The 15,506-nt window shown below is 41.8% G+C and overlaps 2 protein-coding genes across 4 annotated transcripts in view; one reads left to right on the top strand and one right to left on the bottom strand.

Moving 5' to 3' along the window:
- LOC139409097 (unconventional myosin-IXb-like) overlaps positions 1-2,777 on the top strand; it is a 93,256-nt gene extending 90,479 nt beyond the window's left edge. For 2 of the 3 annotated variants that reach the window (XM_071153790.1, XM_071153789.1), the window contains one exon: positions 192-469. In XM_071153790.1, the coding sequence (XP_071009891.1) occupies positions 192-253 (62 nt within the window). In that variant the 3' untranslated portion in view covers positions 254-469. Of the gene's footprint in view, positions 1-191 lie in introns of all 3 variants that reach the window. The other variant, XM_071153791.1, reaches the window with a different exon arrangement.
- A 3,012-nt stretch (positions 2,778-5,789) lies between these two features.
- LOC139409096 (cystathionine gamma-lyase-like) lies at positions 5,790-13,302 on the bottom strand. Its single transcript, XM_071153788.1, has 12 exons — positions 12,852-13,302; positions 12,371-12,452; positions 12,117-12,212; positions 11,874-11,983; positions 11,361-11,495; positions 9,731-9,788; positions 9,566-9,643; positions 9,117-9,269; positions 8,729-8,850; positions 8,457-8,509; positions 6,821-6,959; positions 5,790-6,574 (listed from the first exon to the last, which is right to left on the bottom strand). Exons 1-12 carry the CDS (start codon positions 13,026-13,028, stop codon positions 6,560-6,562), a joined length of 1,218 nt encoding a protein of 405 aa, XP_071009889.1. The 5' UTR covers positions 13,029-13,302; the 3' UTR covers positions 5,790-6,559.
- Positions 13,303-15,506: the final 2,204 nt, after the last annotated feature.

Below are 15,506 nucleotides of genomic sequence, written 5' to 3'. Positions count from 1 at the left end.
GCAACGTTTTGTGTGTTTGCATGAGTGTCTGTGTGGCACGCAGAGATATTGACCGAACTAACATGGTGTTTATTTGTGGTGATAGTGAGCCCTTTCCGGATGGCTGTTACTCTCGAACTCTGAGTGGATGATGCTGTTTTTTCCCCTCTTAACACTTACTTTCTCATCCTCGTTCTCTCCTGCTGAATTAGGCCAAGTTGACCTTGCCCAGAGACCTAAGGCCCCAGGGGGCATTCCTCTCTCTGCAACCTAGTCTCCTCTGGCTCCACCTCCCGGCCACAACACCATCGCCCCATCATCCTCGGCACGGTAAAGCTGCCGCCGGACATCCACTCGCAGCCCTCCGCTGCGGCCCTCAACCCCTCCTGCCAGCCATGGCTTCAGCCTGATCAAGAGGCAGAAACACCCCGTCCGACGCAAAGACGGCACCCAGTCCCTGTACATCAGTCCAGACAAAGGCCTGTTCCCCTCTCCCACCTCCTCCATCTCCTCCCTCTCTAGCTCCACATCACAAAGTCTCCAGGCCACCAGCAAGGCACTCAGATGCTTCTCAGACCCCGACATCCCCTATAGTGACCCAGCTTGACACAGACAGGAGACAGAATAGAACTCGATAAGGAACTGGATATCTATGGTGGGCCCCCCTCGGTCTTGAGGATACAGTATGGAGTCTGTTATTGTCGCTGTTGCCATGGACACGGATCATGGATGTGTGTTTATATACTTGTGACTTATGCCTGGTAATAACAGGATGTGTCACCAAGCACTTTTTCTACACTTAATATATTGTTGTAGTTTTTTAAGAGACAAATTAAATCAAGTTTGCGCGGCCGCATGGACTCTATGGACAAATGTTTTCTTTTTTAAATACTTAGTTTTCATGAGGAAAAACTGCAGGCAATTGCACATTTCCATTCCACGGTCTCCTTATGAGAAGACCCAAACAGTTTGCTCAATGTAAAGTCAATAGTGCCTTGATTTGCACATTGTCAGTGTACAAATTCGTTGGTAATTTCTACTTTTAATATTCGATGAGGGGGGGTGTATGTATCTTTGTATGATACTCTTGTGCTGGTTCAAAGAAATTGTACCAACTCGAGACATGCTCGAACGAGGACCAAAACACTTGTGATCCAGTTATGGGGCCTTGAACAGCCTTCTCGTGGGAAATGGATTAACGCCACGTTCTTCCCTCTCCCACCATTTCCTCCCTGTATAGGAACTGCTTTCATTTGTCAAAGGGGAAATGGGAGCAGCACTAGCCACTTTCCTCCTGGATGAAAACCCGCTAAACCCTTGTCAAGGTCTGCATGCCATGTCTTATAAATTGACCTTTTTTAGATTCTACTTTCTGTAACGTTTCTGCAGCTACATACATATGGCTTCAGTCAACTGTACTGTACCTGCCACTATGTCAATCGGAGGGTCAGGATCACTATCGACTACAGAGGACCCCCTCTTCAAAAGTTGTTTGACATGTAATACTAATGAGTGATTCCTCACGGAACCAGACCAAAAAAAAAACATGCTTTTGGGGGGTTTTCACGAAATGTAATCTATGGAATAGTCCTTTGGAGGAAGGATTGTCATATATTTGACATTTTGTATCTAAAAGCATAATTTGAGAAATAATGAATCAAAGTTGGCATATGTATGTCATTTTGGACCTCACCTAGGCCTCCTTTTAAAGCTCCAGGATGTTTCATCTGTAGATGCGAAAGTAAAGATTGGTGTCATATGAAGCTCTACCTCTTGCTCTGTAATATGAGTAGTATTTTAATTTCAATAAGACATTTTTTACATTAATTGATGAATATTGACAAATTGAATATTGAAAATATAGATTTTTTTGATTTGGCCTATTTATCAATATATTGTTGAACATACTTTAGTCTACATGCATATCAAAGTTCAAGAGTGGGATCTCTGCTAGTTTAAGTTATGGCCCATTTTTATCCAGAGCAATTGACGTAGTAGGCATTGTAGCCAATCACAGCCCTCCTTTTACTTGTATCATTGCACATCCTGAAAATCACCAGCAGGAATCCATTTTCACTTTCACTCTGTTGGTAATGCTTACAAATTTGGATCATAACGCTAAAAGTAGCAGACACCCCAGTCTGGAACTTTGATATGCCCGCAGAGTATATTATGTTCAACAATATATGTATTGATAGCAATGATTCTCATCTATCATTGCATAATAATCACCGCTCTTTTGGACATAACACCTAACACCTGTTTTTTTTTTTAGACCTTTGAGCTATTGCTCTGGGTAGGAAATAGTCCATTGCTTGAGCTAATAGACGCTTGAGGGACCTGTATTATGAGTCTAATGCATTATCAAATGCCTCCTAGCGTGTAGAGGAGAACCAACACAATCGACCAAGCCATTGTTAACGTGATCATTGTGGGTACCTGTTTGGGGTTATTAGTAGGACCCCAGAGCAAAGCGTTACAGCTTCATATGACACTAATTGTTGCTTTGTAGCATCTACAGATTCAACATTATGGTGTGTTAAAGGAATAAAGACAAAATGTCAGAAATATCCCAGTAATACTTCTTCCAATGGATTACATTTTGTGAGGGGGGGGGGGGGGGGGTGGTGGTGGTGTGTCTGGGTTTTGTGAGGAATCACACTGTCCTTCTGACTGCTGTTTGATGTTTGTGCCTGCATACTGAGAATGCCAATTTGGAATGTCTGGGATTGAATGGTGTGAATTGAATGATGTGAGCTGTAATGAATATTAACAGGACAATACAGTACATGCTTGTATCCCATGCTGTGGTCTTTTAATTTTGGGGTTTTACCATTGATTCACCACTAGCCGGAGACAAAATAAGAGACCAGTGTAGTGAATCTGGATGTTAATTATTGAGAGGTCAGCCCATGTAGTGAGGCAGCTAATGATATAAGCATCCAATACAAGTGACTCAAAAGCAAAGGTGCTGTATGGTCTTCCTGATTTTTATACCAGTGTATGTAAGGAATCCTACTGGTGATTATTCTCTCTAAACTAAAAGCAGAATCTTGTATCACAAGACTGTGGCACATTCTGTTTTTGTCTGTCCTTACAGTATGAGGAAGTTATCAACGTGAACTAAGATGACAACAGGGCCTGTTAATCATTTACTCCAACGATAAAGGCTTGCACTCCCTTTTCCCCGTATTGCGCTGTCTATAGTTTCCACAACACTGGCCACAGCAAACTTTGATACTAGTGTACGTGAGATTTCATAACTTTTATAAAACCATGACCAGCAAGAGTGCTGTTTTTGTAAATAAGTTTTTATTCAACACTATTATAAAACCATGACCAGCAAGAGTGCTGTTTTTGCAAATAAGTTTATTTAACACTATTATAAAACCATGACCAGCAAGAGTGCTGTTTTTGTAAATAAGTTTATTTAACACTATTATAAAACCATGACCAGCAAGAGTGCTGTTTTTGTAAATAAGTTTATTTAACACTATTATAAAACCATGACCAGCAAGAGTGCTGTTTTTGTAAATAAGTTTTTATTCAACACTATTATAAAACCATGACCAGCAAGAGTGCTGTTTTTGCAAATAAGTTTATTTAACACTATTATAAAACCATGACCAGCAAGAGTGCTGTTTTTGTAAATAAGTTTATTTAACACTATTATAAAACCATGACCAGCAAGAGTGCTGTTTTTGTAAATAAGTTTATTTAACACTATTATAAAACCATGACCAGCAAGAGTGCTGTTTTTGTAAATAAGTTTTTATTCAACACTATTAAACAATGCGCTTCTCCCTACTTTCACTCATGCTGCAGCTGCAATGAATGAATAGCCAAGTGTATCGATAGCCCTGCATTTTATTTATTAGCATCTTGTTTGTTTTAATATCATGGAATATTTCAATCTCTGGTCATAGGAACAACATTTGTGCATGAGGCAGATGTGGAAGCGGTGCGACTTCAGTTAGAAGAGGTGTCCCCTCTGGAGGAAAGAAAGAGGCTGCTCTCTCCCTCCACTGAGACTAATGCTGTGTTCAAAACTGAGATCTCAGACTTCAGTGCGTTCTAGACAACTGGGAGCTAAAAAAACAAAACGAGATCTGACTGGGGAAAATGAGTTTTGAACGATCATCCACCTCAGAATTCAAAGTTCGTAACTCGGGCATCTTTCTAGAGCTCCAACTTTCCGACCTGAAGATCACTGACGTCATTTGACAGTTTCTTTTGGAGTTCACTTTTGTCTTGAAAGCACCATGACCATCAGATGCAATTATCAGCCCAGTAAAATAAAGACTAATTATTAAAATGTATGCTCAGCTGTGCCTCAAGTGCTACACCAACTGACCTATTTTATCAAAGCTTGTTTTGAAATATACGGTCTGAGAACAATATTGGCATGCCAGGCATATAGCCAATGGTGTGAATGTATTAGGCTACTGCACAAACATTCCTACAGAACTGTTTATATTGTTACATTTAAGTCATGTTAAAAAAAAAAAAAAAAGAATGTAGATCTTGGCTTGCTTTTTGACTCAAAGGTTGGTGATCACTGTAAGAAGTACCAACTGCTGTTAGTACATTTTCTCTATATTCGAAGCCTAACACATGGACAAGATCTGACAAGGACCCAAAAAATATGCACATGTATTCATGCACACATTGAGGGTGCTTTGATTTTTACCTATAGTCTCATCTGCTGCAGCAAAGGAACAGACTTGGGGGAGTGACAGTGGTGGGCAGCATTGTGCCAAAGGACATTACCGCCACCACTCAAACAAGTCACAGTTCGAATTGTGGAGCACATCTGAAAAAGAGGGTGTCAAAGCATTGTTTCTTAACAGCTCAACTTCTACACTTAGACCATACAGCAGTGTGACAGTCTTGATCTGAAAGATATCCACCCTGGCAGGCATTTTGAACCTTAAACCCATTAGTGCGTTTCACCAAATAGTGAGCCAGGGAACCACTGTCAATATGTGACAGATAGCAGTGTGTATTTGGAAGTGCTCCAAACAGCCCTACTGTAGAAGCTTGAGGGATATGTGTATCAAATCCATGTTTGAATACAGATTTTACAAGGGTCTCTAATTGTAAAATCATATGCAGTAGTATTGAGAAATGTACAAATCAGGTGACATAAGTACACTATGGCTAAAAGATTATCCATGTGTTGAGTCTGAATAAGTTTACAGGTGGCACTAGAGCAGGGCTCTCCAACCCTGGTCCTGGAGAGCTACCTTACTGTGGGTTTTTGTTGTAACCAACCCTGGTCCTGGAGAGCTACCTTACTGTGGGTTTTTGTTGTAACCAGTCCTGGAGAGCTACCTTACTGTGGGTTTTTGTTGTAACCAGTCCTGGAGAGCTACCTTACTGTGGGGTTTTGTTGTAACCAGTCCTGGAGAGCTACCTTACTGTGGGGTTTTGTTGTAACCAGTCCTGGAGAGCTACCTTACTGTGGGGTTTTGTTGTAACCAGTCCTGGAGAGCTACCTTACTGTGGGGTTTTGTAACCAGTCCTGGAGAGCTACCTTACTGTGGGGTTTTGTTGTAACCAGTCCTGGAGAGCTACCTTACTGTGGGTTTTTGTTGTGAGCTACCCTACTGTGGGTTTTTGTTGTAACCAAGCCTGGAGAGCTACCTTACTGTGGGTTTTTGTTGTAACCAACCCTGGTCCTGCTAGTGGCTAACGCTAGACCCGGATGTTGCGTAGCTGCCAAAACAAGGTTGTTTATATTAAAAGACAAAGTTGCCGGCTAGGCCACATTCTACAGTATGTTTCAGGAAGTGAAAGTCACAGGTTAATGTACTGCAAACTGATTTTATTGAGTTCGGTAATGGTCACATGATCAAACAAGGTCTTTCCCAAACAAAGCACATTCATTGAGTAGCAGGCAGATGCAGTATGTGATAGATTACACCGTCAGATGAGAGAGCTCCAACAGGTTCTCCTCAGAAAACAGTGACAAGCCCGTTAGTGAACTGAGTCGAGATCAGCAACACCACATAGCTCAAAGAATAATCCTACCACAGCACTAGTTTGTCATTCCATTAAAAATATAAAACTGCTCGGCAAGGACAAGCTGGCACTCCTTCACTGGCCAACTTTAAGACAAACTTCCCCACGCTCCCTTTACTAGGCATACATTTGATAGAGCCAGACAGTTATATTTAATCAAAACTGCTATCCAGACATTTCCAGAGCAAGACCTTATGGTTCATTAGTTCTCAAGTTAACTAAATGAAGCAGAAAGTAACTCAAATGTTTCGCCTTACTCTAGTGTCCCGGATACCAGTTTAGATTGAATAAGAACCTAATTCACAATGCCCTGTCAACACCCTCCAAACAAAAGATAACATTAAAATAATGCAAAAGCAGCCAAATGGATTAAAAAGTCCTTGGAAGTGCTCCTGATAAAAACAGCATCCAAAGAATCAATTAAATAATTAAGGAGTCGTGTTTAAAGAGCAGGTTGTTCCCTGATGATGATTTCATCATTGTGTGCGTTGTGCTAAAGCGTCGCTCCGTCCCGCTGACGACAGACCACCTCTGGTCATGGGACGTCCTGAAGATATTACTTCTTTGGATGCTGCTCAAAATAAGGAGGGAATAAATCAACAGATGGAAACAACTGTGTGTGTGGTCAGGATATTCAGTAGAAATGCTACAGATGTGTGGGGCAAAAATATTCCAGGGATAATTATCACTTCTTGACCAGGACCCATTTGTCTGGACTTGGCATAGATACTGTACTTCGCACTGGGCAGACATCTGTGGTTCTTGGTGTTAGGCTAGCTGAATTGAGACCTGTTTTTAGGGAGTGTAGTGTACTTACAGCGGCGTTCAGGGCTTGTTCCAGGTCCTCGATGATGTCCTGCTCGTCCTCCAGCCCCACAGACAGACGGACCATTGTGTCACTGATCCCAAGGGCCGCCCTATCACTCTCAGGAACAGACGCATGGGTCATTATCGCCCTGAGAGAGGGAACGAAGAGGGTAATAAATAACTCACAATTCAAACAAAAAAAAAGTGCATTTCTGATTAAAGGCCAAGTTATGCAGGGGTGTGTGTAATGTTGTGCCTCAGAGTATCTTGAAAGCACTTAGACATTTTATCATGACTATTGAACAGGTATGATCAGAGGCCGTCGGCGCTCTTTTAAAAAGGTCCTTACTACTGAAAAGTGTCTGTTCCAGGTGCATAGGAGTCAAAATAAGAATACTGGAAGGAGACCCGCACACTGTCAAAGGGTATAGATACAAAACTGAGGCTTGAATGCCAAATACATTTACATCATTTAGGAGACACTCTTATCCAGAGCGACTTAGTGAATTCATCTTAAGAGTGCCAGGTGGGACAACCACATTACACAGGCATAAAAAGTACATTATTCATCTATCGTAGCTATCATCAGTAGAGAGGGCTAGAAGGGGGATTATTTAAGATACTTTTTGAAGAGGTAGGGTTTGATGTTTTCAGAAGATGGATAAGGACTCTGCTGTCCTAGCTTGGGGGGGGGGGGGGATCTGGTTCCACTATTGGGGTGTCAGGACAGAGAAGAGCTTGGACTGGGCTTAACCTGTGGGGAGTTATTCACATACAGTTTAATATGTAAGATGGCAAAATAATTGAATATTATATTATTCGTGCCCTGGTCCTGTAAGAGCTCTTTGTCACTTCCCACAAACCGGGTTGTGATAACTCACTCATTCTTGTGTTTTAATAAAATGTATTGTATACTGTGTGTGTGGCAGGCTTACAATGATGGCAAAAAAACATTTGAGAGTGCGCTGACCCTGGTGCTAGAGGGGGTACGCAGCTGGAGGTTGAATGTTTGAGTGTCATCCGTATAGCAATGATAGCTCCGTCATATCCTCAAATGGTCTCCTGAGTGACTTGGTTTATCGAGAGAAGAGGGACTAGAACCAAGCCCTGGGGGACACCAGTAATGAGTGTACGTGGTGCAGACAGATCTTCTCCACGTCACCAGGTAGGAGCGGCCTGCCAGGTAGGATGCAATCTAAGAAGCAGGTGTGTGCACCAACAATTTACACTGATGGCGTGAGGCCACCGTTTGTTTTCACCTTTTATTTATTGCCTTTCTTGCATTATGATATTCTTTGGGCACCATGATGTTTCCATTAAACATCTTTATTTTGCATTCAAGCCTCAGTTTTGGATCCATTTATTTGACAGTGTGCAGGTCTCCATTTCTTCACTATTAAACAGGTTAAATGTATTTTGTCTGATTCAAGTTGGTTCAAAATAAATACAATTATCTTAACCACTGCTGCCCCCTTATGGCATTTTGTTAAGTTAAGCAATTCAAATACTGCACATTTTCATACCACAGCATATTAATTGGTTCAGCTGAAACATTGTAATTAACAAGACTAGTGGAATAGTGAATGAATCGTAATATTGTAGCAGTTTAATGTTAAGGTTTATTGATGATATCTGGGTATACTTACGGATGCTCTGCCAAGCTTTCATAACCACCGAGGCTCTCGGCAAGTGCAAATAACTTGAAATAAAAACAGCACAATATGTTATTGCAGTGTCCATCTGTGATTGAATCAACACATACTGTAGTAAAATACAATGATGCCCGATTCATACTATAGAGCCGATCCTTGCAGTCACTTCCTGCAACTACGTTGTATGCATAACCATATCAGCCCAGTGCAGCTCGTCTTGGCATTGTCGTGTCAATCACACATGAGCGTCTCAATTTTGTAATTACCTTTAAGTTGCTGAGGAACATGGTGGCGTTCTCCAGTTTTCCCTTTATGTAGAAGGTGATCATCCCTGGGCAGCCTGTGCACTGTTTCTTCATCAGCTCGTGCTGGGGGTGGGAGGGCAAGCCTGTAGAGTGGAGAGGGAATAAGAGGAAAACCAATCGGTCAACTGTTAGATTCAATGACCAAGGTGCGGTCCATTCAATCAGAGAATATGAGGGTAACTGGAGATGCATGAACTGTGTTTATACTGGCCCAGGGAATTACCAGAGTGACTACATTGATATTGTTTTATATCATCCAGAAAGCAGGTCATGTCAAAATATGTTACATGTGTTTTATACAACATACAGAAATACAAGTTTGATATCCAGAGACCCCACCCCCCGTCACCTGGGAAGATGACACGGTCCACCCTGGGGTCGGCCTCCAGGAACTTGGCCACTGCCAGGGCGTTCTTGAAGTGCTGCCTCATGCGCAGGTGCAGGGTTTTCAGGCCGCGGTTACACAGGTAGCAGTCAAAGGGGGACGGTACCGCTCCGAGGGCTTTAGGATCAGGATTAAGGCACAATAAGGAAGAACAAAGTCTTACAAAACCTACCAATCAGCCCCTCCGATAAACAACCAACAAGAGTGCTACACAAAGCTTTCTTTATCGGCGGTTTAGAATTGGAAAGCCCTGGCATCACGAGCATGTGCGGATGTTTGATGAGCGAAAGTAGGTCACAAGAGTTGAGCAACTGCGTCGATGAGTGCTTCAAATCATAGTAGGGTAAAAATGTGACGGTTTATCACCTAAACATACATGGCTTTTTGCCAGTTGCTATTCATTCATCTCTCACCATTCTGTAGAAACCTCAGTCGGTCATACAGGTCCTCACGGTTCACAGACACCAGGCCCATTACAACGTCACTGTGACCTGTCAATCAAATATTTAAACTCAGATTTGATCAAACCCAATGGGAATTCTCTTCAGTCAACATCAATGTACAAACGGTGTACCTACCATTCATGTACTTAGTAGCTGAATACATGCATATGTCCGCGCCGAGGGCCAAGGGGCGCTAAAGAGCAGGAGACAAGCAGAGTACATTTGGGTTAATCAATGACTCGGTTTGAGCCGGTCTATGAGGAGAGGAAATGACTGTGTGTTAGGAAACTTAAGAGAGCGTGAAATGACTGAACATCCACTTCAAATCATTAAGCTTAATTAATCTCCAACGGCCACTGGGCTGAATGTAGCAATGCATAACAAACATAATACAGTACCTGTCAAAAGTTTGGAAAACATCCACTCATTATAGGGTTTTTATTTATTTGTACTATTTTCTACATTGTAACAAACTATTAAATCACACATATGGAATCATGTAGTAACCCCCCCCCCAAAAAAAGTGTTAAACAAGTCAAAATATATTTTATATTCTTCAAAGTAGCTACCCTTTGCCTTGATGACATCTTTGCACACTCTTGGCATTCTCTCAACCAGCTTCACCTGTAATGCTTTTCCAACAGTCTTGAAGGAGTTTCCACATGTGCTGAGCACTTGTTGGCTGCTTCACTCTGCAGTCCAACTCATCCCAAACCATCTTAATTGGGTGGAGGCCAGGTCATCTGATGTAGAACTCCATCACTCTCCTTCTTGGTCAAATAGCCCTTACACAGCCTGGAGGTGTGTTGGGTCATTGTCCTGTTGTAAGACAAATGAGTCCCACTAAGCACAAACCAGATGGGATGGTGTTTTGCTGCAGAATGCTGTGGTAGCCATGCTGGTTTAGTGTGCGTTGAATTCTAAATAAATAACTGACAGTGTCACCAGCAAAGCACCCCCACACCACCACCTCCATGCTTCACAGTGGGAACCACACATGCGGAGATAATCCGCTCAACTACTCAGTCTCACAAAAGACATGGAAACCAAATATAAAAAAAATTGACAATTACACCAGTTTAATGTCTATTGCTCGAGTTTCTTGACTCAAGCAAGTCTCTTATGTCCTTTAGTAGTGGTTTATTTGCAACAATTCCACTCTGAAGGCCTGCTTCACGCAGTCTCCTCTGAACAGTTGATGTTGAGACGTGTCTGTTACTTGAACTCGGAAGCATTTATTTGGGCTGAAAATCCTGTGGCGGCCGTCATGTGCTCCATCTTCATCATAGCGCTTGATGGTTTTTGCGACCGCACTTGAAGACACTTAAAGTTCTTGAAATTTTCCAGATTGACTGACCTTCGTGTCTTAAAGTAATGATGGACTATTGTTTCTCATTGCTTATTTGAGCTGTTCTTGCCATAATATAGTCTTTTACCACCCCTACCTTGTCACAACACAACTGATTGGCTCAAACGCATCAAGGAAATAAATTCCACAAATTAAGAAGGCACACCTTATAACTGAAATGCATTCCAGGAGAATACCTCAAAGAGTGTGCAAAGCTGTCATCAAGGCAAAGGGTGGCTACTTTGAAGAACCTAAAACGTATTTTTGTTTAACACCTTTTTGGTTACTACATGATTCCATGTATTATTTCATAGTTTGTAGAAAATGTCATACAATGTAGAAAATAGTACAAAATAAAGAAAAACCCTGGAATGAGTAAGTGTGTCCAAACTTTTGACTGGTACTGTATAAACAAACCTGGAAGTAGGCTGACATGAAAGTGTTGTCCACAACCACCACGGTATCAGTGTTGTGTTGGTGGACTACATCTGCACAGGCCTGGATATCCACCACTTTCATGGTGGGGTTGGTGGGGGTCTCGATCCATACCAACTACATAAAGAGAAAATAAAAGAGCATTTTTGTTTTTAAATAGAAGTTCAACAGGTGTTTGGGTTTCATAGTTTGGCTCCCAACAAAAAACTCGCAGCTATAACATGTAGGTCATAAACTATAGTCGTGTAGGGACTGGAGAGACAAGTCACAGGGAGAGTGAAGCGCCTCTTATTGAATTCTCAAATGGAGTCCGATGACTAACGACAAAGCTCAGGATGGAGCACTTAACATAAAGAACAAAAGGGGGGAAAAAAATAGCGCTGATGCTGGAGGACGTCTATTCTTGTACGAATAAGAAACCTGAAACCTGAGTTGATTTAGGTAAAAAATAAATAGTGAAATAAGGTCATTAAGTAGACTTAGAATTCCACTCACTTTTGTGTTTGGCTTAAGAGCAGCCTGGAGCAACTCGATTTTGGTGCAATCAGCAAAGGACACAACCAAGCCAACTTCTGCAGCAATCTTTCGGAAATAACGATTGGTACCTGGAGAGAAAAATCATAATGGTCATATGCATCAAATATAAAAACTTAGATGTGTGTGGTCTTTCACCCACAACGTTGTCTAACATTTCGGTGGTTCTCTTGACAGTTTTAGACACTGTGGGCCATGTCTTACCTCCATACACATCGTTCATGCAGACAATGCCATCTCCAGCTTTCAGCATGTGAGAGATGGTCATAGTCGCAGCCAGCCCAGAGGCAAGAGCAAGACCTACACAGGAAATTCAGTTAACGATAGTTCAAAGAACACATTATCGTCACGAGGCTAGTTAAGTCTATTTTCGACCTTTTAGACTATACATTATCTAACTTGTTCAATTTGATTAGATACAAATTCACGAGGTAATGGTGTCTGACATGAACACATACAGTGTTTTGCTCCATCCAGAGCAGCAACAGCTTTCTCCAGGCAGTTTCTGGTCGGGTTTCCACTCCGACTGTACTCAAAACCCTGATGAGAAGATACATTACATGTAGAGAGCACACATTTGCCACAGCTTCTATGGATAAACAGATGCTGGTACTGATGATCACCTGGTCATTAATGATTCGGTAAAATCTAATAAATTGTTCCCTTTCACTTTTCGATATTCGTCACAAAAAAAGCTAATTTCCCATCACTGTCAGAGGTTGCGCAGACAACGTTCTGACTGTGTAATAAAATGGGTAACGTATGTGCTAGGCAGGGAAAGACTAGCAACCATACTTTCATACTTAAGAATATTAACATTTTCCCTGAAAATTCGTTGAACGGGACCGGTTCAGTATACCGGATTGGTATAAAGACACCCCATACGGAACTAACAGCCTTCGATACCAGACACCAAGGTTATTGCATCAGGCAACTTACAGCATGATCTCCAGGTCTATACTGCTTGAACGTGGTGGACAGAGAAATAGGTGGCACTACGGCCATAGATTTCCATTGCTCCGGTTCTTGCCCAACGTGGATCGCCTCTGTTGCGAAAGATTTGAACTGCGGGTGGAAACCGGTGGACAAGTCGTTTTGATGGTGTGAAGAAGCCATGTGTTACAAATCCAGTCCGGTTCCCTGAGAGTGATGTGTCGCTATGTTTTACCGTTGAATACTCATAATGAAAAGTAAATTGTGAATTTAACGGCGACGTGTAACGCCCAAATCCTTTCTAACCCAATCACCACTTCTCTACAAGTGGAGGATGGCACCGATTGGTATTTCAGGGACTTCCAGTAACCCGAGTTAGCTCGTGGCTTGTTTGCTATGCTTGCTTGCATGGTGTATTTTTTCCACAGCAATGATGGTATGATGCATGGTTTAAGCCAATAGGAGGAAGAGTATGCGGCATTATATATTTACATCCGCGCCGGGGCGGACTGGCTATCTGGCATTTTGGTGGGCTGGTCCATTTTTAGCCCAGTGGGCCTGTCCAACTTGTTTTTTTTAAAGCAAAATTTGAATTATCTGGTTAGCAATGGGGGCCTCCAGAAAAAAATGGCCCCGTTTTGGAGCCTTGAGGGGGGAAAAATGGGCCGGTGTGGGGGCCTCAAGGGAAGGGAAAAATGGGCCGGTGTGTTAGCAATGCCAGTGCAGTTTTCTGGTCCCAGTCCGCCCCTGATTACATACAAATCATATTGTTTGTTCTTAGTTTCAAAGTGATCTAAGACACATTTATACCACTAATTTGTTGAAGACAGTTTAGTGTATTTTTTCCACATTCATAAACATATACACAGAGAGTTATTATAACACATTTGTATTTTTCTTCTTAGTACATAATAATGTAAATGTTGTAAAACAACAACAACAACACTCCCATTGATGCTACGGAGGAGAGTCAAGTTATTGCTGTGATAAAAAGCAGTACACTTTTTCTCTATCACACTATTTCCAGTCCTGTGCCACAGGGGGGAGCTGGTGTGCTATGTTGTTGAGTGTTTCAGGCAGAAGACAGTTTGACTGTAAAGTAAAATGTAAAAGTTTATAGATCGACAGTCCTTCTAGGGTCTTACTCTATAATCACAGACTATGCACCTGGCAGAATATTTCTTTACCGGAGTTATACAGTGGTGTAAAAATACTTTAAAGTACTACTTAAGTAGTTTTTTTTGGTATCTGTACTTTACTATTTATATTTTTGGCAACTTTTACTTTTACTTCACTACATTCCTAAATAAAATGATGTACTTTTTACTCCATTCATTTTCTCTGACACCCAGAAGTGCTTGTTACATTTTGACAGGAAAATGGTCCAATTCACACACTTATCAAGAGAAACACAAATACATTGTTTGTAAATTATGTTTGAGTGTTGGAGCGTGCCCCTGGCTATCCATCAATAAAAAACGTATCACTTTTACAATTCAGAAGGACTGTTTTGAGATAACAGCACCTACATTTGGTACGGAGGTAGGTTCATGTACCCTGAAAATAATTTGCCCCCTGGGGGGTCATGGCAGACATTTTACAAAATGGCCCCCAACGGTAAAACGGTTTTACAATTCAGAAGGACTATTTTTATATAAAAGTAAAAGTTTGTCAGAGAGGCACATTTATATACCTTGGAAAGGTTTCATTATGGAGCCACCACAGATTTTGCCCTTGGGGGCTGTAGCTAGGACCCCAGGGTTCCGTTCTAGAAGTACACTTTTCAATGTGCTCATAGGACAATTTCGTTATTGCAGTTTAGCTAAAGTCATACCCAAAAATAAATTTCCCATAGATGGCCCCATAGAGAAGTCCATTTAGAAAAGTCCTAAAATTACACTTTTCGTCTTCGAGGCCAATTTTTTCTCTCCATCACTCACACTGCAGATATTCATATTTTATATTCATCCAATTTCTGTCATGATTCTTGATGACGTGATGGCGTCTCCGCTGCTCCTGTGCTGCTCCTGTGCTGCTCCGGTGCTGCTCGGTGCTGCTCCAGTGCTGCTCCGGTGCTGCTCCGGTGCTAACACAGTTGTACAATTCAGAAGGACTATTTTGAGATAGTCAAATCTGGCACAGAGGTAGATGTATGCAAAATGGAGAGACGGCGCCACCACAGATTTGGCCCTTGGGGGCCGTAGACGCCGTGTTACAAAATGCCTTTGACCCCAATAACCAGCTTCCTGAGGTAGTCACCTGGAATGCATATCAATTAACAGGTGTGCCTTGTTAAAAGTACATTTGTGGAATTTATTTTCTTCTTAATGCATTTGAGCCAATCAGTTGTGTTGTGACAAGGTAGGGTTGGTATATATGAAGATAGCCCTATTTGGTAAAAGACAAAGTCCATATTAGGGCAAGAACAGCTCAAATAAGCAAAGAGAAATGACAGTCCCATCATTACTGACAAGAAGGTCAGTCAATACAGAATATTTCAAGAACTTTGAAAGTTTCTTCAAGTGCAGTCGCAAAAACCATTACGCTCTACAAGGAAACTGGCTCTCATGAGGACCACCACAGGAAAGGAAGACCCAGAGATACCTCTGCTGCAGAGGATAAGTTCATTAGAGTTACCAGCCTCAGATTGCAGCAAAAATA

The sequence above is a fragment of the Oncorhynchus clarkii genome, chromosome 5 (assembly GCF_045791955.1).
Source record: "Oncorhynchus clarkii lewisi isolate Uvic-CL-2024 chromosome 5, UVic_Ocla_1.0, whole genome shotgun sequence".
Taxonomy (NCBI): Eukaryota; Metazoa; Chordata; class Actinopteri; order Salmoniformes; family Salmonidae; genus Oncorhynchus; species Oncorhynchus clarkii.
Note: the sequence above shows the minus strand (reverse complement) of the source record. Positions and strands in the feature narration are given on the sequence as shown.

Coding starts and splice junctions, on each gene's coding strand:
- LOC139409096 (XM_071153788.1), bottom strand. CDS start 13,028: ATGGCTTCTTCACACCATCAAAACGACTTGTCCACCGGTTTCCACCCG. Junction 12,213..12,370: donor TCTGGATGGAGCAAAACACT/GTATGTGTTCAT, acceptor TTTCCTGTGTAG/GTCTTGCTCTTGCCTCTGGG. Junction 8,851..9,116: donor GGACCGTGTCATCTTCCCAG/GTGACGGGGGGT, acceptor TCCACTCTACAG/GCTTGCCCTCCCACCCCCAG.